This window comes from Hyperolius riggenbachi, chromosome 1, assembly GCF_040937935.1.
Source record: "Hyperolius riggenbachi isolate aHypRig1 chromosome 1, aHypRig1.pri, whole genome shotgun sequence".
In the NCBI taxonomy this organism is placed as follows: Eukaryota; Metazoa; Chordata; class Amphibia; order Anura; family Hyperoliidae; genus Hyperolius; species Hyperolius riggenbachi.
In genome coordinates, this window is record NC_090646.1 from 355,260,648 (window position 1) to 355,288,418 (window position 27,771).

Consider the following 27,771-nt stretch of genomic DNA (forward strand, 5'->3'; position numbering starts at 1 on the left):
TCTGAATTCTGAAGTTTACTGACTTACCTAGCTTTTTCAAAACAGCCTCAAAATAGGAGATGTTTGGCTCTTTCTTGATGCTTTGTAAGGTTAGAGAAGAAAATCCATCCATCTTTACAGTGATGTTTGGGTGAATCTCATTGCAGACTCTATTGTAGGTAAACAGGCCATGCTGATCGGTTGTGCCCAGGACCTTTTTATTCATAATCACCTTGGCATTGTGTAGAACAAATCCATATGTGTTCTGGACTTTACCCATCAAAGTGTGATTGCTGCACAATACTTCTATGTTTTCTATTGTTCCAAAAAAACAAAACAAAACAAAAAAAAAAGAAAATATTTTAAAAGAATATGTGGTTCCATTATCACAATATACCAGGATCATACTTGAACATACAAAGCTTGCTGGTCAAACCAAATTAATACTAAATTTTCACTCATCATGTGACTGAAAATACAAAAACTATTTTAATTTTTATTTTTAGTACTAACCATAATAATCACTATACAACTCATTTAAATATAGGCAGCTGTATTTAAGAAAGGAATCCACATTCTCAACCCACACTAAATGGAAGCCTTGAATTTATTGACCTTAGACATCATCTCAAAAGAAATCTCCACACAGTAAAGGTGGCCATACATCTAGCGATAGTTTATTTCGATGGTTCCTGTGATTATAACAACCTCAGGTTCATCTAAAAGACAAAAGGAGACCAGGAGCCCAATGGTGCAGAATCATGTTAGATTCAGGAAAGCAAATTGCTAAGGATGTATATACTCACAAAGGCGGGTTGCAAATCCTTGCAACCACCGTTAGAGCAGGCGGGAAATGAACCGTCCCTGCTCGGTTTCCCAGGTCTGTTGACAGGAACTGGGTGGTCGCACTCCGGAAGTTCTTAAGGACAACTAAAAAACTATCACCTCTAAAAGAGGTATGACAAGGCACTTAAAACAGGGGTGGAGGCGCCCAATGCATAAAATATAGGCTTTCTGGCCTATAAATATAGGCAGAGAGGGAATCTTACCTCTCTTGAATAATTTTGACCAGTTTATTGAAAAAAGGTATTTTATTCAAGCACATAAAATTGACAACGAGTTTCGTGGGTACTTGGCCGCTTCCTCAGGTCAGTGAAAAAACCAGGTGTCTTAACTGCTATGGCTATGTAGCAAGCATGAGCACCTCTCTGTACATCTAGCGATTTTGGCGGCCAATCGATCAAAAGACAAACCTCTCTCTAATCGGAGAGCGATTTGTTGGCCACCATAAACCACAGGCTGATTCCTGACCGATTTCAACATGAAATCTTTTGGCAACTGGCCTCATGATGCCGCCTCGCCACCCCTAGCCGCCACCCCCTCTAGTGTAAATGTACCCTCCATGCCCCTGCATTAATACATTACCCCTCCACCTCCCGACAGAATCCTCCTGCGGGTTCGCGCCCCATGTGGTTGTGCCGGCAGCCAAATGGGACAAGAACCCGGAAGAGCAGTCTGGCGGGCAGTGGAGAGGTAAAGTACTAATGCAGGTGAGGGGGTATATTTATACTAGTGGTGAGAGCGGGCCCGGGGATCTCCATGGTGTTCGTCGCTCCCGATTATCGCACCCATTTCCATCGCACACTTGATTGAGCATGTCGGCCCGACATCTTGCAGCATGTCTGATCAATACATTTGATCAATTTCTGCCTGAAATTGGTTGAATCATCAATTGAGCATGCTTTGGCGGCACTGATTTTCATCCAATTCGATAATAATTATAGAATCGGATGGTGGATTAGCTGCCAAATCGGTAGATGTATGAGTACTTTTATGAGGACTTCTATTACATTTTACATATTACATATTACATCTGTTACTTACATTTCCATTGCTCTCGCCAATTTCTGGATGAAGTGCAATTAACTTTTTCTCCTGAGTTAGGAGATCATTTTTCATCTTTTTAATTTAGAATAACTTTTCAGCACTTTTCAATTGAAAAAAAACCTAAAAATAGTTGGAAACGACTATCAAAACTATTTTAAGTATTTGCTTGCTTTCTGGTGATTTAAAAGGCCTTTTTATTGATACATTTGAAAATATCACTTAGGAGAAAACCCAGGAGAAAAAGTAAATTGTATTGGGCCATTGCCTTTTAAACAAAAGACTAAAAGATATACCAGACTTTTAATCAAATCACATAAAATACCAAAAGACTCAAAACAGAATTTACCAAACTTTGAGCAAGTATTGGAGACTGATTTTCAGTAATGGTGTGGCGGAAACACAAAAAAAAGTTACTGCAAAACTTTAAAATTTCTCAATGGTTCCTGCCAAAGTGCTACACTTATTAGTGTTACCATGTTTATTTGAATAAATATTAAACGGCCTATAGTTTGCTTTGGCCCCGGGAGGAATTTTGGTAATGCCCAGTATCAAAGCATAGCCATAGGCCCTGCACAAGCATGCAGATCAGATGTTTATGACTGAAGTCTGACTGGATTGGACTGCATGCTTGTTTCAAGTGTGTGAGCCAGACATTGCTGCACCCAAAGAGACCAGCAGGATGCCAGGTAACTGGTATTGGTTAAAAGGAAACAAATATGGCAGCCCCCATAGCCCTCTCAGTTCAGGTGCCCTTAGTTAGGAACTACGTTTTTTTCTTCCTGCTGGTGGCAGCAAATGCGTGACTTTTTCAGTTATTTCACCTGTCACCAGCAGGTGGCTCTGATGTCTTTTATTCCTGACCTCACCTGCAGATGGCGCAAGAAACCATGTGTATGGACTCTCTTCCACCAGCAGGGGTCACCACCCTTCTGTTACCTCTGCGATTTGTTTCAGCAGGCAATAGGACAGTGATGGCTAACCTTGGCACTCCAGCTGTGCCACTACAAATCCCATCATGCCTCTTCCTCCCTGAGTTATGCTTAGAGCTGACAGAGAATTGCAATGCCTCATCGGATTTGTAGTTTCACCACAGCTGGAGTGCCAAGGTTAGCCATCACCGCAATAGGACATATAAGGACTGCTCTGGCTTGCAGCAGGTGCCAGAACGTCTGTTCCTTTGCCCTGAGGAGCTGCCTGGCCTCTCTTGTCTCCTGTCTCTTGTGATCTGATCCTTGATCTCATGACATCCTGTCTGTACCTACTGTATCTGTTATACCTGAACTTGGATTGTTTGACTACGATTATTGTTTGCTGATTTGGTCCTGTGTACCCTGTATATTATTGTATATATTTTGCATTAGTTAGATAGATAGATAGGCTGGGGGGGTTTGGGTTTGTGAATGTGGTGGCTTGGCATTTTTCTATCTGTCTGCATTGCTGTGCTTTCTTCACTGGTACACTCTATAATAAAAGTGTGTTTAACCACTTGAGGAACGCAGTGTTAAACCCCCCTAATGACCAGGCCAATTTTAACTAGATGGGCCACTGCAGCTTTAAGGCCAAGCTGCAGGGCTACACGACTCAGCACACAAGTGATTCCCCCCTTTACTCCCCACCAACAGAGCTCTCTGTTGGTGGGGTCTCATGGCTTCAGCCTATGACAGCCGATCACTCCCCAGTCTATGGAGGGGACAGCTGCGTCACACGGCTGTCCCCAGTACAGCGCTGCTGCCGATCGCAGCGCTGTACATGTTAATTAGATGGTATTTTCGCCATCTAACAGTCTCCCGAGCAGCGATCGCAGCTTGGAGACTGAAGGCAGGGCAGAGCTCCGCCCCCCAAGCAAGAGATGCGTGCGCAGCCTGCGCGCGATCTCCTGCAAACTGCAGCCCCAGGACTTGACGCCAATTGTCATTAGGTGGTCCTGGGGCTGCCGCTGTGGTCACGCCCATGGGCGTTACCCGGTCTTCAGATAGTTAAACTTATTTAAATCCTGTCTTGTGTTTCTCTGCCATTGTGGTGTTCCCTAAGCAAACCTGGTTATAACACCCTTTAAGTGTGAACATTGAGATCCCAGTGCTGGGATTTGTGTTGGAAGAGAATATGAAGAGGATTTAAATATCAGTTAGGGTTAGGTGTTGTTTAGTGGGCTTGCTGTTGTAGGATATGATGGGGTAGGTTAGAAGGTGGTTTGTTTTATCAATTCAGGATAAAATGTAAAGTTCAAGTTACATAAAGACGGTAATATTTGGGAAAGTAACATACCACAATGATTTTTTTTTATCAGTGAACAAGTATACAAATTAAATATTCTAATTTTACTTGGATTCCATTGACCACCATTGACCGCATTCTTATATGTGTGACTCAGGAACTGCTGAAGGCAAATTAAATCTCCTATCAGCAGGAAATTGTAATTTTTTGAAATATGATACCTATGGCAGTTCCTATACTTCTCTCTCTTCCTTAATCCTCTACTCTTTAACATGAAGATTATTCTATATAACATCTTTCTCACCTCTGCAAGGAGCGATTCCACACTTGTGCATTTGGAATGAGCGTCCTGGGCAAGGAGTTCCGTTACTGGAACATGTCCGCTGCCGCATACTTTCCCCTGTACAATTCTTTGAACAAGAAGTCCAAGCACTCCAAGAAGACCATTTTCCTGTATAAACAGTGAAACATGATATTACTATTAGCACTTTGTTACAATACTTTTCCAGATTCTTTTCTCAGTACAATGTACAAATTCATTTGCAGCAAAATTACTTCTAAAGAGATCATACAGTGTGCTAATGCCCACATGGGCCCCGATGCTAGTGGGTTTTCTCCCAAGTTAGTTCACATAAGATTAGATTCAGTAAAGTTCTTGGCACCATTAATACCTGTACCTTGTGAGAGAGGAGCAAGGCACTGCAAGATTGCTATTTACCTTTAATCCCAGCTTACACAGACATCGTGGTATGCAGTGGGGGTAAAAAAAAGCCTAACAGCTTTTTTCGCGTTAAAGAAACACTTCCTCAGAGTAGCGCTGTTCATTTCCTTGCCATGTACTAATTTAATTCATTTTTGATCAGCTGCTCACACTTAACAGCTTTGCTTTTGGTGTATATGCAGAGCTTCTGTTTGGGTTCAAGGTGCGTTTTCAGTTTCTGGGGGGAGGGGGGGCTCAGCGCACCTCTGATTGGAGGCCATTCGGAGGTGGCCTGGTGATGCGCTGATCCACCTTTTGCGCAATTTTCAATTTTATTTGATTAGCCGCACCCAGGCTATGCATATACATAGGTTAGGATTTAGTTAGTGTTAGGTCCCCTCCCATCAAGGATGACTTCTCCGCAGTGGGAGGGACGAGTACTTAACAAGTTGTATGCAAGTAGAGATGTTGCGAACTGTTCGCTCGGCGAACATCTCTGGGGCTTTTACTACTTCCGGGTTGCTCTGACCCGGAGTAGTACGCCTGCGCTGCCCGGCGAAGCGCGTCCTAGATCGCGCTCCTGTTGCCGGGCACTCTCTGCGCATGTGCGTGACGTCGTTCATGACGTCACGCACATGCGCAGAGAGTGCCCGGCAACAGGAGCGCGATCTAGGATGCGCTTCGCCGGGCAGCGCAGGCGTACTACTCCGGGTCAGAGCGACCCGGAAGTAGTAAATGCCCCATGTATTCAGAGATGTTCGCCAGCGAACGGTTCGGGAACCGTTCGCTACATCTCTATATGCAAGCTGTTGCAGGAAACCAACATCCTCCAGTGGTAGACAGGTTATGTGTATGCTAGGTGTGTATTTTATCCCACAAGTGAGGCTTGCACTCTCTTGCAGGTAGGCACTTATCTGTTTTTAAGTAGCGCTGTTCATTTCCTTGCCATGTACTATACATGCATTGTCAGCAATGCATTGGCAAGTTTGCTTTAAAGTGGAATTGTAGTTAAATGATAAGTAATGTGGCCTAGCCAGCCAATGTAGTGCTAACACTGGTAATATATTTATTTGCTATTAAAAAGCTCTTTGTCTGTCTTAATTAGTAAATTCTTGTAGTTTTATTTTGACAGTTACCTTGTGTTTATTTTGACAGGTATTTGTAACGATTGGTGTCAGCACGCAGAGAGAATCTGATTATTGGTGATCTGCAGTATCACCAAGAATACAGATATATACCTGATTATTGATGATCTGCAGAATCACCGATAATACAGATATATTTCTAACCTCTGGACACCTGGATAATGTGAGTGTTTGGTGTAACGGTAGTACTTTGAGTATAGCACAGGAAATTAGAGACAGTATGGACAATACTGCTCTAAAGATAAGGAAACCTTTCAGTAGCCTGAGACTCCCCAAGGGGCGGAGTCAGGCTGGAAGAAGGAAGGTCCAGAGAGTGAGTGACAATAAAGACAAATGTCACTGAGTGATCTGGAAACTATCTCTTAATAGTAGAGATAGCTCTCGAGGTCGGGCAAGCCAGGTCGGCAACACACGGTCAGATAAGGTACATAGACAGAAGGCTGATTCGGTATCCAAGGCAAGCAGGGTTTGGCAACAGAGTATCAGATGTGCGAGGTACCGAATCAGAGATCAGAGGAGTAGTCAGGAAAGCAATAAGTCATAACAGATATCAAACAATGCCTAGTCTGGGTGTGAGGTCCTTGGTCTCTACACCCTGGAACTAGTCTGATGTATAACAAAATGGTAGCACACGTTCCCTAGTCTGGGTGTGAGGTCCGTGGTCTCCACACCCTGTAACTAGTCTGATGTATAACAGAATGGTAACACAAGTTCCCTAGTCTGGGTGCGAGGTCCGTGGTCTCTACACCCTGGAACTAGTCTGATGTATAACAGATTGGTAACACAAGTTCCCTAGTCTGGGTGTGAGGTCCATGGTCTCTACACCCTGGAACTAGTCTGATGTATAACAGATTGATAACACAGGTTCCCTAGTCTGTCTGTGAGGTCCGTGGTCTCTACACCCTGGAACTGGTCTAAGCATAAACAGATTGATAACACAGGTTCCCTAGTCTGGGTGTGAGGTCCGTGGTCTCTATACCCTGGAGCTGGTCTAAGCATAAACAGAATATAATACAAGTAATCTGGCTCAGTGTGAATTCCCAGGTCCACCTGGTTCAAACACACTGCAGGATCTGACTAAGGTCTGAGCGCTTCCACGTAGTGTTCGCAACGGCAGACAACTTGTGACTGGCCAGCAGCAACTATATATAGTGTAGCGCTCTCTGGCGTCACCTCTAAGTGATGGAGCAATAGAAACTTGCTCTGGCGTCAGCTGACCAGCCTGGTCAGCTGGTCCCCTCTTGGCCGTCATAAAAGTTCTGCCTCTCAACGTGCGCGCGCGTATTCCTAAACCTGTGTGAACTAACAGACTCAGCCACACCAGACGCACACTGCTGCGTGCAAACCGCCGCGCTGGACGCGGAACCAGCCGCCTCGCTGTCAGTACATGCGGCGGCTTTTCCGTGTTCTTCCAGGTTACCAGACGCACGCCTCCGCGTGCAAACCGCCGCGCTGGACGCGGAATCAGCCGCCTTGCTGTCAGTACACGTGGCGGCTTTTCCGCGTGTCCTTACAGTACACCCCCCCCCGAGGAGTGGACTCCGGACACTTCCCACCCGAGTTCCCAGAATGTGGGTCTAGAATCTTTTCGGTCTCACATTCCAATTGGTCTTTTACCATCACAGGGAGGGAGGGAGGGGAATCCACGTGCACTGCTGGCTTCAACAGAGCCACATGGACTGATCTTACACCTCTAATACTGGCTGGGAGATCGACAGCATAGGTGACAAAATTAACTTTCCTGGTCACTGGGAATGGTCCTATGAATGTAGGACCCAGTTTGGGTGATGCTCGCTTCAGGGCCCCATGCCGAGAGGATACGTACACCATGTCCCCAGGGGAAAACTCCCACTCTACAGACTTTCTCTTATTAGTCTGATTTTTCTGAGTCTGGGGTTTCCTTGACACTGGTAAATGTTGTAAAGTACCCGGTGAGGTCTGACTAGATGTTTTACCCTCTAGAATGTCTCGCTGGCAAGGGCCCAGATTAGGCATCCAGTCCTCCACCGTCTCCGCAGGTGCCCTGACCACCTTCCGAGGTAGGCCGGTCTCAGGCTCGGAACATTTGGAGCAGCACGGTGGCGTAGTGGTTAGCTCTCTCGCCTTGCAGCGCTGGGTCCCTGGTTCGAATCCCAGCCAGGGCACTATCTGCAAAGAGTTTGTATGTTCTCTCCGTGTCTGCGTGGGTTTCCTCCGGGCACTCCGGTTTCCTCCCACATTCCAAAAACATACAGATAAGTTGATTGGCTCCCCCCTAAAAATTGGCCATAGACTACAGTACTTACACTACATAATATAGACATATGGCAATGGTAGGGATTAGATTGTGAGCTCCTTTGAGGGACAGTTAGTGACAAGACAATATATATATATATATATATATATATATATATATATATATATATATATACTGTACAGCGCTGCGTAATATGTCGGCGCTATATAAATACTAAATAATAATAATAATAATTTAATTAAAGCTTCGGCTTTGACCTGCACTGCCACTTCTCCGACCTGTATCTTGGTAGCACCAACCCCAACTCTCCCCAAACAATGCCGATGACAATGGGCTGACCATTTCAGTAACTGTCCTGAAGCCCAGTCAATCTGTGGGGAATGGATTTGCAACCAGGGCATACCAAGAACAATGGTGGAGGTTTCCATGGGCATCACCAGGAACTGAAATCTCTCTTCATGTAACGCCCCTAAACAACATGACAACCAGGGGGTTTGGAAGAGAGTCTGAGCACTCTGCAACGGAGAGTCATCCACTGCAGTGACCAGAATCTGCCGGTCTAATGGGACCAGTGGCGGACACAGCCAGCAGTGGGCCCCTGTGCAAAATTGTAATTGTGGGCCCCCTACGACCTGCGGCGCGAGTGTAGCACGCCGCGGCAAAATATGGGCGTGGCTACAACGTGTGGCACGCGAAGCGCGCCGCGGCAAAAAACTGGTGTGGATAGAACCTGCGCGCCGCGGCAAAACAATGGGCGTGGCAATGACTGGATGAGGGCGGAGCTAACTAACTTAAAGCGAACCCGGGGTGAGGGTTTATTTCCTTTTAAACAATACTAGTTGCCTGGCGGCCCTGCTGATCTATTTGGCTGCAGTAATAAACTGAATTACACCAGCAACAAGCATGCAGCTAATCTTCTCAGCTCTGACAATATTGTCAGAAACCCCTGACCTGCTGCATGCTTGTTCAGGGTCTATGGTTGAAAGAATAAGAGGCAGAGGACCAGCACGGCAGCCAGGCAACTGGTATTGCTTAAAAGGAGAGAAATATGGCAGCCTCAAGATTATTCTCACCTCAGGTTCCCTTGAAAAGTGCAACGCAAAGACAGTGGGCCCAAGTTTTGGTGACCCTTTTCCCAGAAAATTCACATAATTGTGCAGGTTTTCTCAAGAAAATACACATCATGTCGGCAGACATGCCCAGAAAATACGTGCAATCATGTCGGCAGATATGCCCAGAAAATACGTGCAATCATTTCGGCAAATATGCCCAGAAAATACGTGCAATCAAGTCGGCAGATATGCCCAGAAAATACGTGCAATCATGTCGGCAGATATGCCCAGAAAATACGTGCAATCATGTCGGCAGATATGCCCAGAAAATACGTGCAATCATGTCGGCAGATATGCCCAGAAAATACGTGCAATCATGTCGGCAGATATGCCCAGAAAATACGTGCAATCAAGTCGGCAGATATGCCCAGAAAATACGTGCAATCATGTCGGCAGATATGCCCAGAAAATACGTGCAATCATGTCGGCAGATATGCCCAGAAAATACGTGCAATCATGTCAGCAGATATGCCCAGAAAATACGTGCAATCATGTCGGCAGATATGCCCAGAAAATACGTGCAATCAAGTCGGCAGATATGCCCAGAAAATACGTGCAATCAAGTCTGCAGATATGCCCAGAAAATACGTGCAATCATGTCAGCAGATATGCCCAGAAAATACGTGCAATCATTTCGGCAGATATGCCCAGAAAATACGTGCAATCAAGTCGGCAGATATGCCCAGAAAATACGTGCAATCATGTCGGCAGATATGCCCAGAAAATACGTGCAATCATGTCGGCAGATATGCCCAGAAAATACGTGCAATCATGTCAGCAGATATGCCCAGAAAATACGTGCAATCATGACGGCAGATATGCCCAGAAAATACGTGCAATCATGTGGCAGACCTGCCCAGAACATACACCTGCTAATATAAATAAAAAAACAAAAACATTTACTCACCTGCAGCAGCAGACCTCCTGTCCCAGCCTCCATCCGGCGCGCAGCTCCCATGGGTGGTTGGGTGGATAGGTAGCCTGGTGGGTGGGTGGGTGAGTGGGTGGGTGGGTAGGTAGCTTGGTGGGTGAGTTGGTAACTAGCCCGGTAGGTAGGTGGCCTGGTGGGTGGGTAGGTAGGTAGCCTGGTGGGTGGGTGGGTAGGTAGGTAGCCTGGTGGGTGGGTAGGTAGCCTGGTGGGTTGGTAACTAGCCCGGTAGGTAGCCGGGTGGGTGGTTAGGTAGATAGCTGGGTGGGTAGGTAGGTAGCTGGGCGGGTGGTTAAGTAGGTAGCCGGGTGGGTAGGTAGGAAGCCTGGTGGGTGGTTAGGTAGCTGGGTGGGTAGGTAGGTAGCCGGGTGGGTAGGTAGCCGGGTGGGTGGTTAGGTAGGTAGCCAGGTGGGTAGGTAGGTAGCCAGGTGGGTGGTTAGGTAGGTAGCCGGGTGGGTAGGTAGGTAGGAAGCCTGGTGGGTGGTTAGGTAGCCGGGTGGGTGGGTGGTAGGTAGGTAGGAAGCCTGGTGGGTGGGTAGGTAGCCAGGTGGGTAGGTAGGAAGCCTGGTGGGTGGGTGGGTAGGTAGCCGGGTGGGTAGGTGGTTAGGTAGCCGAGTGGGTAGGTAGGTAGGTAGCCGGGTGGGTAGGTAGCCGGGTGGGTGGGTAGGTAGGTAGCCGGGTGGGTAGGTAGGTAGCCAGGTGGGTGGTTAGGTAGGTAGCCGGGTGGGTAGGTAGGAAGGAAGCCTGGTGGGTGGTTAGGTAGCCGGGTGGGTGGGTAGGTAGGTAGGAAGCCTGGTGGGTGGGTAGGTAGCCGGGTGGGTGGGTAGGTAGCCGGGTGGGTAGGTGGTTAGGTAGCCGGGTGGGTAGGTAGCCGGGTGGGTAGGTAGGTAGGAAGCCAGGTGGGTGGTTAGGTAGCCGGGTGGGTAGGTAGGTAGGAAGCCTGGTGGGTGGTTAGGTAGCCGGGTGGGTAGGTAGGAAGGAAGCCGGGTGGGTAGGCAGGTAGCCCTTTGAGTATCCGGGTGGGGGGCCCGACTCCCATCCTCCCTTCCACCCTCCCTTCCTCACCTTGGAGGGCCCCCCTCCCGATATACGCGGCGAGAGAGCGAGCGAGCGGCAAATGCAGGAAGTCTTCAGGGCTCCAGGCAGACGCTAGAGGCCCAGCCGCTTGGTCTCCAATATGTCGCCAACTCTGTCGACATATTGGAGACCAAGCGGCTGCCGGCTGAGCCCTCTAGCGTCTGCCTGGTGGAGACCCGGATTTGCCGCTCGCCGCGCATACCGGGAGGGGGGCCCCCCGAGGTGAGGGAGGGAGGATAGGAGTCGGGGGCCCCCAGGGGAAAAAATAATAAAAAAAAATAATATATATATAAAAAAAAAAACTTAATGGGCCCCTGAAGAAAACGGAACTTCAGGGGCCCTCGTGCGGCGGCATGGCCTGCACGGCCGTATGTCCGCCACTGAATGGGACCTTATGTATCCCCAATTTTGTTTACAAAATCGTAATCTATGAGGTTTGCTGCAGAACCGGAGTCCACAACGGCTTCTGCGGAACTAGTCTGACCCTCCCATGTAATAGAGCAGGGAAGGAGCAGACGGACATTGTTTAGAGGTAACGACTGCTCGCCTCTGGTGTTGACCAACCCCAGACGGCAGCATTCTCCTGGCCCCTTAGCACCATATAGATCGCGTTTTCTTGGCCTTTTGTGACCCTTCTTTACCTGACTCAGCCCTGTATATCCGATTTGCATCGGCTCGTCAGAGGGTGACGAAGATCGAGAAGGGTTGTCTGAGATAGACCTTACAGTATTCCTACCATGAATCTGTTTCTGGTAGCGCAAACGGCGATCTATCTGCACGGCCAAATAAATTGCCTCATCTACAGATTTGGGCTCAGGATGTCCTATCATTACGTCATGGATTGTATCTGACAATCCTGCCAAAAAACAGTCCAATAGTGCAAATGACCCCCATCTCGCAGATATTGCCCATTTCCTGAACTCAGCAGCGTAATTTTCAACCAGACCCTTGCCCTGCCGCAATGTCTTGAGCTTCCACTCAGCGGTAGAAGCAATGTCCGGATCATCATAAATTATAGCCATTGCTTTAAAACATTCCTCAACCGAGACTAGGGCCTCATTCCCTGGCTGAAGATTATATGCCCAGGTCTGGGAATCCCCTGACAACAGAGTCTTAATGAACGTAATCCTCTGTGCCCCAGTTCCCGATGAATTAGGCCTTAACTCAAAGTATGATAACACTCTATTTCTAAAATTCTGAAAGTCAGATCTATGGCCAGAAAACCTTTCAGGTACAGGCATACGTATGTCTGTGCTAGGAGATCGCACTGAGTTTATAGCTGATTGAAGTTCCTGAATAGCCCCAAATAGCTGGCTAATCTGGGTCTGTTGGTTCAAAACTGCCCCAGAAAGATTGTTTACCACGGCGGTCAGGACTTCAACATGACTATACAGTGCGTCCATTTGGTTTTGGTCTGCCATTCTGTAACGATCGGTGTCAGCACGCAGAGAGAATCTGATTATTGGTGATCTGCAGTATCACCAAGAATACAGATATATACCTGATTATTGATGATCTGCAGAATCACCGATAATACAGATATACAGGATCTTCTCAAAAAATTAGCATATTGTGATAAAGTTCCTTATTTTCTGCAATGTACTGATAAACATTAGACTTTCATATATTTTAGATTCAAATACACACAACTGAAGTAGTTCAAGCCTTTTATTGTTTTAATATTGATGAGTTTTGCATACCGCTCATGAAAACCCAAAATTCCTATCTCAAAAAATTAGCATATTTCATCCGACCAATAAGAGAAAAGTGTTTTTAAAACAAAAAAGTCAACCTTATGTTTAGTTATGCACTCAATACTTGGTTGGGAATTCTTTTGCAGAAATGACTGGTTCAATGCGGCGTAGCATGGAGGCAATCAGCCTGTGGCACTGCTCAGGTGTTATGGAGGCCCAGGATGCTTCGATAGCGGCCTTAAGCTCATCCAGAGTGTTGGGTCTTGCGTCTCTCAACTTTCTCTTCACAATATACCACAGATTCTCTATGGGGTTCAGGTCAGGAGAGTTGGCAGGCCAATTGAGCACAGTAATACCATGGTCAGTAAACCATTTACTAGTGGTTTTGGCACTGTGAGCAGGTGCCATCTTCATCTCTCACCAATGTGACAATCCAGCCCCGCGATCCCGTCGAGATCTGCTCCCGTTAGCGTACACAGGAAGTACGGGCGCAGACGGACAACGAGACCGGTTGCTGGATCGTCAGAGGTAAGAAGAAAGGGCGACAGAGCGTGCCAATCCCGTCTAATCTGCTCCCGTTAGCATACGCAGGAAGTACGGTGAACAGACTGACAATAAAGATTGGTCGCGCAGCTGCCGACAATATGTAATGGGACAAACATCCACCAATCCCGTATTACTAGGCCACTGTTGCCATGCAGGTCTCATGCACTAGAGACTGCTGGAGGCAAATTCACTGTGTGCGTAGTAAACGGTTAAGATTGGTTGGAGGTGCCCATACATGTACAATTTTGATTGTATATACAATCTGTAAACTAAAAATATCGATTTCGCGCTGGAAATCGGGTAAATACACTGCCACCACTCTCTCAAGTTCAGGGAGGAAAGAGACTCCCGCTATCATAATACGGTAGCCAGCCCAATCACGTTCAACACGCTCAAGTCACCGTTCGGGGAAGACTGTGAGCAATGTGACGTTAAAGAAAGGTTGCTGGGTCCCTATATGATGCAATCTCGAATTGTATTTACAATCGAGGAACGAAAGTTATCGATTTCGCACAGGAAATCTGGTACTAGCTAATCCTAGAAGGAAGAAACGGTTATTTACAACCTAGCTAGCAAATCAACAATCATAAGCAAATCATAAAACAATGCGGTAGTATGACTGACTCTTCAGAGGGCAGATTTGTTATAGCAGCAATCAGATGACCAGAAAAGGCGCACAACTGAACGATAAAATCAGTAGAGGGCAGCACGGTGGCGTAGTGGTTAGCGCTCTCGCCTTGCAGCGCTGGGACTCCGGTTCGAATCCCAGCCAGGGCACTATCTGCAAAGAGTTTGTATGTTCTCTCCGTGTCTGCGTGGGTTTCCTCCGGGCACTCCGGTTTCCTCCCACATTCCAAAAACATACAGATAAGTTAATTAGCTCCATCTAAAAAAAATTGGCCCTAGACTACAGTACTTACACTACATAATATAGACATATGGCAAAGGTAGGGATTAGATTGTGAGCTCCTTTGAGGGACAGTTAGTGACAACAAGATATATATATATATATATATATATATATATATATATATATATATATATATATATATATACTGTACAGTGCTGCGTAATATGTCGGCGCTATATAAATACTAAATAATAATAATAAAAAAAAAATCTCCATAAAGCTTTTCAGCAGATGGAAGCATGAAGTGCTCCAAAATCTCCTGATAGCTAGCTGCATTGACCCTGCCATTGATAAAACACAGTGGACCAACACCAGCAGCTGACATGGCACCCCAGACCATCACTGACTGTGGGTACTTGACACTGGACTTCAGGCATTTTGGCATTTCCCTCTCCCCAGTCTTCCTCCAGACTCTGGCACCTTGATTTCCGAATGAAAAGTGAATGTAAAAGTTGCTTTCATCCGAAAAAAGTACTTTGGACCACTGAGCAACAGTCCAGTGCTGCTTCTCTGTAGCCCAGGTCAGGCGCTTCTGCCGCTGTTTCTGGTTCAAAAGTGGGTTCATGCTTCCATCTGCTGAAAAGCTTTATGGAGATGAAGATTTCATGTTTCAGCACGACCTGGCACATGCTCACAGTGCCAAAACCACTGGTAAATGGGTTACTGATCATGGTATTACTGTGCTCAATTGGCCTGCCAAATCTCCTGACCTGAACCCCATAGAGAATCTGTGGGATATTGTGAAGAGAAAGTTGAGAGACACAAGACTCAACACTCTGGATATGCTTAAGGCCGCTATCGAAGCATCCTGGGCCTCCATAACACCTGAGCAATGCCACAGGCTGATTGCCTCCATGCCACACTGCATTGAAGCAGTCATTTCTGCAAAAGGATTCCCGACCAAGTATTGAGTGCATAACTGAACATAATTATTTGAAGGTTGACTTTTTTTGTTTTAAAAACACTTTTCTTTTATTGGTCGGATGAAATATGCTAATTTTTTTTTAACTGAACATAATTATTTGAAGGTTGACTTTTTTTGTTTTAAAAACACTTTTCTTTTATTAGTCGGATGAAATATGCAAATTTTTTGAGATAGGAATTTTGGGTTTTCATGAGCTATATGCCAAAATCATCAATATTAAAACAATAAAAGGCTTGAACTACTTCAGTTGTGTGTATTTGAATCTAAAATATATGAAAGTCTAATGTTTATCAGTACATTACAGAAAATAATGAACTTTATCACAATATGCTAATTTTTTGTTTTGCTTACCTCTGGACACCTGGATAATGTAAGTGTTTGGTGTAACGGTAGTACTTTGAGTATAGCACAGGAAATTAGAGACAGTATGGGCAATACTGCTCTAAAGATAAGGAAACCTTCCAGTAGCCTGAGACTCCCCAAGGGGCGGAGTCAGGCTGGAAGAAGGAAGGTCCAGAGAGTGAGTGACAATAAAGACAAATGTCACTGAGTGATCTGAAAACTATCTCTTAATAGTAGAGATAGCTCTCAAGGTCGGGCAAGCCAGGTCGGCAACACACGGTCAGATAAGGTACATAGACAGAAGGCTGATTTGGTATCCAAGGCAAGCAGGGTTTGGCAACAGAGTATCGATGTGCGAGGTACCAAATCAGAGATCAGAGGAGTAGTCAGGAAAGCAATAAGTCATAACAGATATCAAACAATGCCTAGTCTGGGTGTGAGGTCCTTGGTCTCTTCACCCTGGAACTAGTCTGATGTATAACAAAATGGTAGCACAAGTTCCCTAGTGTGGGTGTGAGGTCCGTGGTCTCCACACCCTGGAACTAGTCTGATGTATAACAGAATGGTAATACAAGTTCCCTAGTCTGGGTGCGAGGTCCATGGTCTCTACACCCTGGAACTAGTCTGATGTATAACAGATTGGTAACACAAGTTCCCTAGTCTGGGTGTGAGGTCCATGGTCTCTACACCCTGGAACTAGTCTGATGTATAACAGATTGATAACACAGGTTCCCTAGTCTGGGTGTGAGGTCCGTGGTCTCTACACCCTGGAACTAGTCTAAGCATAAACAGATTGATAACACAGGTTCCCTAGTCTGGGTGTGAGGTCCGTGGTCTCTACACCCTGGAACTGGTCTAAGCATAAACAGAATACAATACAAGTAATCTGGCTCAGTGTGAATTCCCAGGTCCACCTGGTTCAAACACACTGCAGGATCTGACTAAGGTCTGAGTGCTCTACATAGTGTTCGCAGCGGTAGACAACTTGTGACTGGCCAGCAGCAACTATATATAGTGTAGCGCTCTCTGGCGCCACCTCTAAGTGATGGACCAATAGAAACTTGCTCTGGCGTCAGCTGACCAGCCTGGTCCCCTCTTGGCCGTCATAAAAGTTCTGCCTCTCAACGCGCGCGTATTCCTAAACCTGTGTGAACTAACAGACTCAGCCACACCAGACACATGCTGCTGCGTGCAAACCGCCGCGCTGGACACGGAACCAGCCGCCTCGCTGTCAGTACATACGGCGGCTTTTCTGCATTCTGCCAGGTTACCAGACGCACGCCTCTGCGTGCAAACCGCCGCGCTGGATGCGGCATCAGCCGCCTTGCTGTCAGTACACGCGGCGGCTTTTCCGCGTTTCCTTACAGTATTCTTGGCATCTACAAAACCACAGTGATTTTTCTGTGTTCATGCCAAAAATGGAGCTGGAGAATAATTTGTGGTATCATTCTGTCAGATTGTCTCTGAACACTAAGAAAATGCGCACAACAGCAGTGATTGGTTGGAGTTGATGTGGTGGCCAGGTGGCAGCGCAGAAAGCAGCTGTGGGATCTAATGGTCAAAAACCAAAATGGTGCCTGTGTCAGTGAAAGAAAGAATGTCGGAAGCACTGTCATTGATTATCTCAGTATAAATCCTATAGTATAGAAATGCAGCAAACTCAGGACTAGGTTAACCACTTCCGGATTCTCGGTGCGTATATATACGCCCCTGAATCCTGAAGTTTACTCCATGGGAGCGGCCGTTCCATGTCAGTTCACGGAGGGTGTCTCCGTGAACACCCTGCGAGCCGATCGGCGGCTCGCAGGGTAAATGTAAACACACGGGGAAGACCTTCCCCGGTGTTTACATGTATACGGCGCTGCTGCGCAGCAGCGCCGTAGAGGAGATTGGTGATCCCCGGCCTCTGATTGGCCGGGGATCACCGGCATCTGATAGGCTAAAGCCTATCCCATCAGGCGCAGGACGTAAATCCGTCCTGCGCCGCTCACAGGGGGAGGGAGAGGGAGGGATAGGGGAAGGAGGCCAGGAAGCGCTGCGGAGGGGGGCTTTGAAGAGCCCCCGCAAGCGCAAGCAGCCGGCGGCGATCAGACCCCGCCCCAGCCGGAAATCCCGCCAGTGGGAAAAAAAGGGGGGAAGTCTGATCGGCCTGGCTGCTATCTGATCTGTGCTGTGGGCTGGAGAGCACACGCAGCACAGATCAGCACAAAATGTCATGGTATAGAAGTGGTTAAAGCAGACCTGAACGCAGAACTTCATCTCTGCTCTAAAAGATATGCAACATTTACATAGCTCCCAACTGTTCCTTTTTTCAGAGGGACAGTCCCTCTTTGGGAGCCATGTCCATCTGTCCCTCTTTCTTTCTCATTTGTCCCTCTTTCAGGACTGATGTACAGTTATATGTAAATATATCTTTTTTATACTGAAAATGTGTTTAATTGACTCTAAACTTTATTCCCATCCTTTGAATTGATATATTTTTTTATTTTCTAATGTTAATATGAAGGAAAATGAACCAGGATAGAAAGGACCAGAGTTGCTTAAATTATGAAACAACATAAGTGTCTTATGAAAACATTATATTATGCATGACTAGGGGTGTGCTGGGGGCGTGATTAGTGTAGCAGGGGCATGGCTTAAGTGTCCCTTTTTCTTATCTCTAAAAGATGGGAGGTTTGCGCAACAACATACTAACCTTTACAAACAAACACAATACAAATCCTGCAATAAATCTGTGAACTCTCTAAATACATACAGAGTGCTTTTCTCTATGCTTTCCTTCTGTCCTGTGAAAGAGTTCAGGTTCACTTTAATCATTTGGGATAGATTTTCTAAAAATATTAGTTGTTGCAGTTCTGCTTTATAGGTACTGTAATGCTGGGGTGCCATACTTTGACCACCCAGCACAACAAGGCTAAGTAGCTGGATAATGGAAGAGGCTCCATAGATGGACACAGGCGTAATAAACAAGGGAGCAAGATTGCCTAGAGCAACTGCAGCTCTGGGCCGCCTATCAGGCTAGAGGCTATGTGATACAATACACAACAGACGTAGTCGGTAACAGGCTTGGGTCATACACGTAATTTCAGATGTCAGTCGTATTGGAAGGATTAGGCAGATTCATAGTCGAGAGGCAGGCAAAGGTCGGTGCACAATACAATATTACAATAATACAATACTGACTGACTTGAGTACATATATATATTGTGCTGATGCGCAATATATGAAATGTAACTCTCAAATAACTCACTAGCTAAAGCACAAGTAATGACAATTAACAAGACAGACAACAGACAGACGGAATGCTCAGCCAATCTAGTCGCTGTTTCAGCGACAGCAACATTCACACTGAGATAGACAAGACTAACAGGTAGGAGCGAACTAATGGCAACCGCTGCTTTAGCTCGTCCTCAAGAACAAGGCTAGAAGGAATACTACAAGTCACCAACGTGGTGCTGGCAGAATCTATCAGGATCAGAAGGACGTCACTGATTCCTGCAGGTCAGCAAACGTCCATCAGACATGACAATACAGAGCAAGGCATTATACATTTACAATAACAACTTTCACAGCATAGACCCAACGACAACTCAGAGAGCTGAACGCTTGTCGGGCCGGGTCTGAAATGGGAGGCAGACTTTTATGCTGGCATCAGCCAATGGATGCAGGTATGCAAATTCCCACACAGCTGAATGGTAATCATTCAATCCTGAGCTGATTTGATTACCATTTGCTAGCTGAAAGACTAATATAACAAATGCATGCAGTACTAGGCAACAACATTCATGCAGGAAATCCAGGGCTATCTGGCTGCAGCACAACTGCAGCAAGCAATAGGAGGAATCCTGACAGCATCCTGAACTGCTCTGAACTGCAGAGTGATTGCAAATGACAATAAAACTCACTGCAAATGCGCAACCAAATGCAAGCAGACAAGTCAGAACTGCCCAGTTGCAGCTCCACTGCAAGCGACAGAACATGCTACAGGAGAGATCCTGACAGATACACAGTACTGTTGCTGTACAATAATTTTCACATTTATAATCAAGGGGGTATTTTTGTCTGCTTTACCACATAGCATCTTACAAAATAAAACAATTGAAAGGCTTAGGTATGGTGGATTTATTTATTATTTTAATTATCTTAGTTGCCTAGCTGCACAGTTATTTCAGGTATATAAGTTAAAAGCTGCTGAAGCAAAAAGACACTCCAGTTACTGGTCAGTGATGAAGATGGCAAACTCTGTATTCCTCTCACTTAAAACCTCTTTCAGGCACCTTTCACAGATTACAGAATTTTTGTGCAAATTTGCATTCGTCACACATGCTATGCAAGTTAATGGCATTGCATTTGGGATGTGATGTTGTAAGAATATTCACATACAAATTTTCTGCCAATGTGAAAATTTGCATGCGCATGAGCAGTTAATTTCATACAATGTCTTGTAAATTAACCTTAAAGGCACGTAAACACGCCTGATTAATTTAAACGATTGGTCGTCAGACCCACCTGCGGGGCGGCCATTCTGCCAACAGTTTCCCTATGTGTACAGTCTGTCGGCAGGCTGATAAGGCTGGTTTTGACCGATCCGAAACTGTCGGCAGAACAGCCGCCCCGCGGGCGAGTTTGATGACCCGTCGTTTGAATGAATCAGGCGTGTGTACGTGCCCTTAGTGGTGTGCATAGAAAAATCATAATGTGAAAATTCACACTAAAATGCAAAAAAAAGAAAGAAAAAGAATCGGATATGAAAAATTGTAAGAACGCAGAATTGCGGCCAGAAATTTCAGGGATAAGTGTGAAGGCACCCTTAAAGAGAGCCTGTCAGAATGGCTGGAATCTGAAATCTTTCTGGTCTGTAGCAAAGGTTGCTGTTGCTAGTAATCTGAAATCCATGTTTAGGGGCAGGGTAGGGCAGAGAGATACTGTTACTGTTGTCCTGACAGGTTCCTATAAATACTCTCTAGACACTAACACCAACCATTTAATTTTATGGATAAAAGATTTAAGATAATTTCTAGCACGCAATATATGAAAATAAATGTTTTTTTGTCTTCCCAATGCTCACCAATGCAGAGGGAGGAAACACAGACCCTTCTCTCCATGGCTGGTCCCAAACATCTCTCCAGGCTCAGTGGAGCTGCTGGCTGCAAGCTGAGGCATGAACGCTTTCTGACCTGGATTCCTCTTACTCCACAGCTGGTTTGAGAGCAGGTACTCCATGGTGTCCAGTGTGACCAGTACACACCATCTGTCAGGGCACAAAGGAACATACGTGCAGAAGATTAATTTGCAATGAAAGTTGTTGTACAATGCATGTGCATAATATAGAGTTCCCAATGTACACCACAGATGTTTTTTTTCCATCAAATTGCTATTGGTGTAAGTCATAAGCATATATGGAGTTTAAGTTTAAATTTCTATAAGAGTGAATAAAAGAGGGAACCTTTCTGCACAGTTCTCAGTACAGGACGTTTTTAGTAGTAGTAGTTTTAGGTGTACCTGAGGTGACATCTGGCATAATGAGATAGACATGTGTATGTACAGTGCAAAGCACACTAATTACTAGGCAGTGTTCATGTTCTTCTTTTTGTACCTGATAGAGTTAAATATTCAATTTTGCAAATGACAGTTTCTCTACAGTCAGGACCTAGCCGTACTATTGCTTGCCCCTCACCAATAAGAAATTACACCCATAAAACTCTTTCCTGGCAGAGAGCAGCTTCTGAGTGCAGGGTATACACAAAAAGGGTCAATAGTTCATATATGTTAGCACTGGGACACAGAAAGACTGTGTCATTGATCAAAGACAATTAAACTTTAAATCTGCTTTTGAAGTTTTTAAACATGAAATAAAAAAGGTAATTTTTAGTAGTAGAATGATGGGTAAAGTTGTTTATATCAACAGATTATTTTCACCTGGGTCAAGACTGTGTTTTAGAATTCAGATTTGATGAAAGCTAAGCAATTGATTTGCATCAGGGGCGTTACTATGGGAAAGCAAGGGGCCCCAGAGCTGTAAGGGGGCCCAAACTACTTCTTCACTCGCTCCAATAAAGGGGGTCCATCCTTCAGTTCAGGTGTTTTTGTGGCTACACTTGTTATGGGTTTAAAGATTACGATGACCACACTTGTTTTATGTCCCTTGCAAGGTGGGTCCCCAGGCTGTGAACAATGGGGGCGAGAGGGGGCCATCAAAGTTTTGCTGGGGGCCCCATGATTTTTAGGTACATCACTGATTTGCATTGGAGTAAATGGCTATAACTGTTTTCCATATGCTGGTGAATTATGAGACTTCCTTACACTAATTCACCTATTTTCAGTTGGTACTGTCCTGTAATCTGGAACCAGCACAAGGGCAAACCACGTGGTCCCCATCACAGCTGTTATGGTTATAGTGATTTCACCTTATCTTGGTCGCCTGGCCAGTTTGCATTTTCCTGCTTAATGAGGAAGCTCCACTCTCCAGTTGCAATCCAGTGAAGAAACTACTGAGAATTGTCTATTTCAGCAATCAAAGCGAAGAGGATTATGGGGTGGGATCCCTGCATCACCCAATTCCCCTGATAATATAGTATACTATATCCTTATTAACCTATTAGTATATTTAAAGTCAACAACACAACAGTCATAGCATAATTGTTGACTAAGGCTACGTTCAGTGGGGCATTACGGTGCAACGTAACAGCCGCATTGTATGTAACACAGAACATCGCACTGCAATGCAGCATCTATGTGACGTTCAAAGTACGGCTGTTACGTTGTGTTATTTAATGGCGTGCAGCATCCCCGTGCACTGCATGCAGTGCGTTACCGCAAAATGTTCATGTTAATAGTGACAGTATAACATGCTTTTCATAGCGTCTATGCGACACAACTCACAGATAACGCAAAGTGCCACTTATATATTTCGTTGCATTCTTGCCTTTACAGGGAATGCAACGTAGCCTTATTGTACATCCTAGATAACAAGCTCCTTGAGGAGGGAGAGAAGACAGAGACATGAGTATGTTTGGCCAATAGTTTGTTGATCTGCTGAGAAAATCTTTAGGCAATGAATCTGCCTTGTGTGCAATAGCTGTCAGGTGACCCAACATAAGTAAAAATCATTATTCATGGTTGTATTATCAACGTACCTAGTGGACACTGAAACCTAACATGGTAGTTGGAGCAGTTACCACCTGTCTGCTGTTCTTTGTTGATGCACCAAAATCCTTTCTCTGGATTGGAGTGTACAACTTCATTCATGTCCTTTGGAGTAGCCCATTCTGTTGTTCTGGCCTCAAGGGCAACTGGTCTGAGACACAAACGATGTGGATAGTAGAAGCGGATCGCCTCGACTGTTTCATAATCTCCATCACCTCCTGGGTGGTCTACATTAAACCAGGATGTCCATTCTGTTGCCCCTGAGAATGTGAGAAAATAGATTTGAACAAATCAAGAGAAATGTACTGATATGTAAATAAATGGCTCTAATAATTGCACAAAATAAGTTTAATAGTTGGTTTGGCTTAATGAATAAATCAGAAAAGCTGGAGAGGCTGGGTTGCAGATTGTAAAATAATATAAAAGGACAAAATGCCGTGACTGATATGTTTGAAATAATGAAATTCAGTTCATTAAGTTTAGTCATAAATTATTTCTAGTAAACAAGCTATAGTTCATGCATTATTAATAAATATATGAAAATTCATAATGTACTAGCTGGCATACCTCATACTGCTTGTTTACTTAACACTGAGATGGCAAACACATAAAGATCTGGCTATATGATTCTCATAACCACTAACACCAATCATACCCATGCCTATAGCAAGAAATTATGATTTCCAATCCTCCCTCAAATCTCATTTTAGAACAAGTATAAGGCTGAGTATATGGTGCTCCTGACTGGTAACAGATTGATCTCCACATAGGTTTGGGGACAAAGCAATTACTTTGTTCTGCATAAGACAATACAAAACTACAGTTGTCAATGTGATAGCACTGCGCTCAATATTGCTACGATACTTGTTTATAATCCAAGCTGCAGGCAGTGTCCTCTGTATAGGTGATGCCAACTTTATATGTCCAATACTGCTGCGTTTATAATTCTCATGCGTATCCAGTGGTATCACATGTGGGAAAAGAGGCAGAAAAAGGCAAACATAGAGCATAACATTAAAACTTAATACACCCTTAATCAGTAGAAAAAGAGGAACAGTCGGAGCACCAGCTCATGCACATAGGGATTTATTGCAGTCGTATAGGCGTACAGGCATTCCAGCAAGGTTACATGAGAGATAGATACACAGGCCTTACAGCCATTTCACGGCACCTGTGGTCTCTGAGGAAGCGGCAGTTGCCATGAAACGGCTGTAAGGCCTGTGTATCTATCTCTCATGTAACCTTGCTGGAATGCCTGTACGCCTATACGACTGCAATAAATCCCTATGTGCATGAGCTGGTGCTCCGACTGTTCCTCTTTTTCTACTGATTGATTGCTGGTTTACGTGAGCACATCCATCATAGGAGCAGCCTTATAGTGACCGTCCTCAGCAAGCGTTTGGTGCCCACCTACACTTCTCTGATCCATATTAATACACCCTTAGTGCCACTTCACACACTTCCAATAATAGTCAGTATACCCATCCAGATAGGGATAGCACCGTTCCCTATGAAGTGGCCGCTTACCCGCAATATTCTTGCTATCAAACACAGTCACTGACAGCCATTGCCTTCAAAGTAAACATCCTAGGGCCGGTATAAAAGTAAACATAGCGTAATCCTGTTTATTACAACATTAAAAACCCTGCTACAAAAAGCTGCGTACAATGTATAAACTTGTGCATGAGCGTATCATAAATACTATACTCCACCGCAACTCTAGCACGTCGGCCGGCTAGGTGTAGGAGACAGTCCTTGCTCCTCAACGTGTGTGCGTGCACACGTCCAAGCTCCGCTCTACGCATTTCGTCACGGGGCGTGACTCATCAGGGGCTGGACGCACGCTCATTCTATCCGCACATTTATCCACACTATTCCTCGCGTACTGCCTCTGATAGGCCAAGTGTTACATACGTTACAGCGACCATTCATATTCACATGAATAAGTGTCAGTTATTGCACATCCTTAGATTAAAATATCACAAACACATAGCAACATAAAAATGAAGCATAGAGCATATGCCCATATACATATTAAAATCACTCAAAGTAAAAACCGCTCATGTACTCATAAGAACAGGTTGTTGACTCATGTACCCTTATACTGGGCTCATATATCAGTCCCCGTGGTTACAACGATGGTGTAGCAACACCCAAAATTGCATTCCACGTACTAGTCAGGGGTATAGCTATCCCCAGTATATGTAATCAAAGGTATATGTGCCCAGTATATGTAGCCAGAGGTATATGTCCCCAGTATATGTAGTCAGGGGTATATGTGCCCAGTATATGTAGCCAGGGGTATATGTCCCCAGTATATGTAGGCAGGGGTATATGTCCCCAGTATATGTAGGCAGGGGTATATGTCCCCAGTATATGTAGGCAGGGGTATATGTCCCCAGTGTATATATAGTCAGGGGTATATGTCCCCAGTATATGTGGGCAGGGGTATATGTCCCCAGTGTATATATAGTCAGGGGTATATGTCCCCAGTGTAAGTAGGCAGGGGTATATGTCCCCAGCATATGTAGGCAGGGGTATATGTCCCCAGTGTATATATAGTCAGGGGTATATGTCCCCAGTATATTTAGGCAAGGTTATACAGTGGGTTGTAAAAGTATTCGGCCCCCTTTAAGTTTTCGACATTTTGTCATATAACTGCCACAAACATGAATCAATTTTATTGAAATTCCACAAGAAAGACCAACACAAAGTGGTGTAAACATGAGAGGTGGAACGAAAGTCATACATGATTCCAAACATTTTTTACAAATAAATAACTGCAAAGTGGTGTGTGCATAATTATTCGGCCCCCTTTGATCTGAGTGCAGTCAGTAGCCTATAGACATTGCCTGATGAGTGATAATGACTAAATAGAGTGCACCTGTGTGTAATCTAATGTCAGTACAAATACAGCTGCTCTGTGAGGGCCTCAAAGGGTGTCTAAGAGAATATTGGGAGCAACAACACCATAAAGTCTAAAGAACACACAAGACAGGTCCAAGACAGGTCAGGGATCAAGTTATTGAGAAATTTAAAGCAGGCTTAGGCTACAAAAAGATGTCCAAAGCCTCGAACATCCCAAGGAGCACTGTTCAAGCGATCATTCAGAAATGGAAGGAGTATGGCACAACTGTAAACCTACCAAAACAAGGCCATCCACCTAAACTCACAGGCCGAACAAGGAGAGCGCTGATCAGAAATGCAGTCAAGAGGCCCATGGTGACTCTGGACGAGCTGCAGAGATCTACAGCTCAGGTGGGAGACTCTGTCCATAGGACAACTATTAGTCATGCACTGTACAAAGTTGGCCTTTATGGAAGAGTGGCAAGAAGAAAGGCATTGATAACAGAAAGCATAAGAAGTCCCGTTTGCAGTTTGCCACAAGCCTTGTGGGGGACACAGCAAACATGTGGAAGAAGGTGTTCTGGTCAGATGAGACCAAAATGGAACTTTTTGGCCAAAATGCAAAACGATATGTGTGGCAGAAAACTAACACTGCACGTCACTCTGAACACACCATCCCCACTGTCAAATATGGTGGTAGCAGCATCATGCTCCCCCCGAGCATCTCTTCAGCAGGGACAGGGAAGCTGGTCAGAGTTGATGGGAAGATGGATGGAGCCAAATACAGGGCAAACTTGGAAGAAAACCTCTTCGAGACTACAAAAGACTTGAGACTGGGGCGGAGGTTCATCTTCCAGCAGGACAATGACCCTAAACATAAAGCCAGGGCAACAATGGAATGGTTTAAAACAAAACATATCTATGTGTTAGAATGGCCCAGTCAAAGTTCAGATCTAAATCCAATCGAGAATCTGTGGCAAGATCTGAAAACTGCTGTTCACAAACACTGTCCATCTAATCTGACTGAGCTGGAGCTGTTTTGCAAAGAAGAATGGGCAATGATTTCAGTCTCTAGATGTGCAAAGCTGGTAAAGACATACCCTAAAAGACTGGCAGCTGTAATTGCAGCAAAAGGTGGTTCTACAAAGTATTGACTCAGGGGGCCGAATAATTACGCACACCCCACTTTGCAGTTATTTATTTGTAAAAAATGTTTGGAATGATGTATGATTTTCGATCCACTTCTCACATGTACACCACTTTGTATTGGTCTTTCACGTGGAATTCCAATAAAATTGATGCATGTTTGTGGCAGTAATGTGACAAAATTTGGAAAACTTCAAGGGGGCCGAATACTTTTGCAACCCACTGTATGTCCCCAGTATATGTAGGCAGGGGTATATGTCCCCAGTATATGTAGGCAGGGGCATATGTCCCCAGTATATGTAGGCAGGGGTATATGTCCCCAGCATATGTAGGCAGGGGTATATGTCCCCAGTGTATATATAGTTAGGGGTATATGTCCCCAGTATATATAGTCAGGGGTATATGTCCTCAGTATATGTAGGCAGGGGTAAATATCCCCAGTGTATATATAGTCAGGGTTATATGTTCCCAGTATATGTCGACAGGGGTATATGTCCCCAGTATATGTAGGCAGGGGTATATGTCCCCAGTATATATATAGTCAGGGGTATATGTCCCCAGTATATGTAGTCAGTGATATATGTCCCCAGTGTATATATAGCCAGGGGTATATGTCCCCAGTATATGTAGGCAGGGGTATATGTCCCCAGTGTATATATAGTCAGGGGTATATGTCCCCAGTATATGTAGGCAGGGGTATATGTCCCCAGTGTATATATAGTCAGGGGTATACGTCCCCAGTATATGTAGGCAGGGGTATATGTCCCCAGTGTATATATAGTCAGGGGTATATGTCCCCAGTATATGTAGGCAGGGGTATATGTCCCCAGTGTATATATAGTCAGGGGTATATGTTCCCAGTATATGTCGACAGGGGTATATGTCCCCAGTATATGTAGGCAGGGGTATATGTCCCCAGTGTATATATAGTCAGGGG

At 45.1% G+C, this 27,771-nt stretch overlaps 1 protein-coding gene across 3 annotated transcripts in view; it reads right to left on the bottom strand.

The window, feature by feature from the left end:
- CILP2 (cartilage intermediate layer protein 2) overlaps positions 1-27,771 on the bottom strand; it is a 91,693-nt gene that overhangs the window by 42,911 nt on the left and 21,011 nt on the right. The window contains exons 1-5 of one of the 3 annotated variants that reach the window (XM_068271271.1): positions 23,997-24,023; positions 22,832-23,101; positions 20,764-20,946; positions 4,385-4,531; positions 28-294 (exon numbers count right to left, since the gene is read on the bottom strand). In XM_068271271.1, the coding sequence (XP_068127372.1) occupies positions 28-294; positions 4,385-4,531; positions 20,764-20,946; positions 22,832-22,943 (709 nt within the window). In that variant the 5' untranslated portion in view covers positions 22,944-23,101; positions 23,997-24,023. Of the gene's footprint in view, positions 1-27; positions 295-4,384; positions 4,532-20,763; positions 20,947-22,831; positions 23,102-23,408; positions 23,695-23,996; positions 24,024-27,771 lie in introns of those variants that run through there. The other 2 variants (XM_068271270.1, XM_068271269.1) reach the window with 2 other exon arrangements.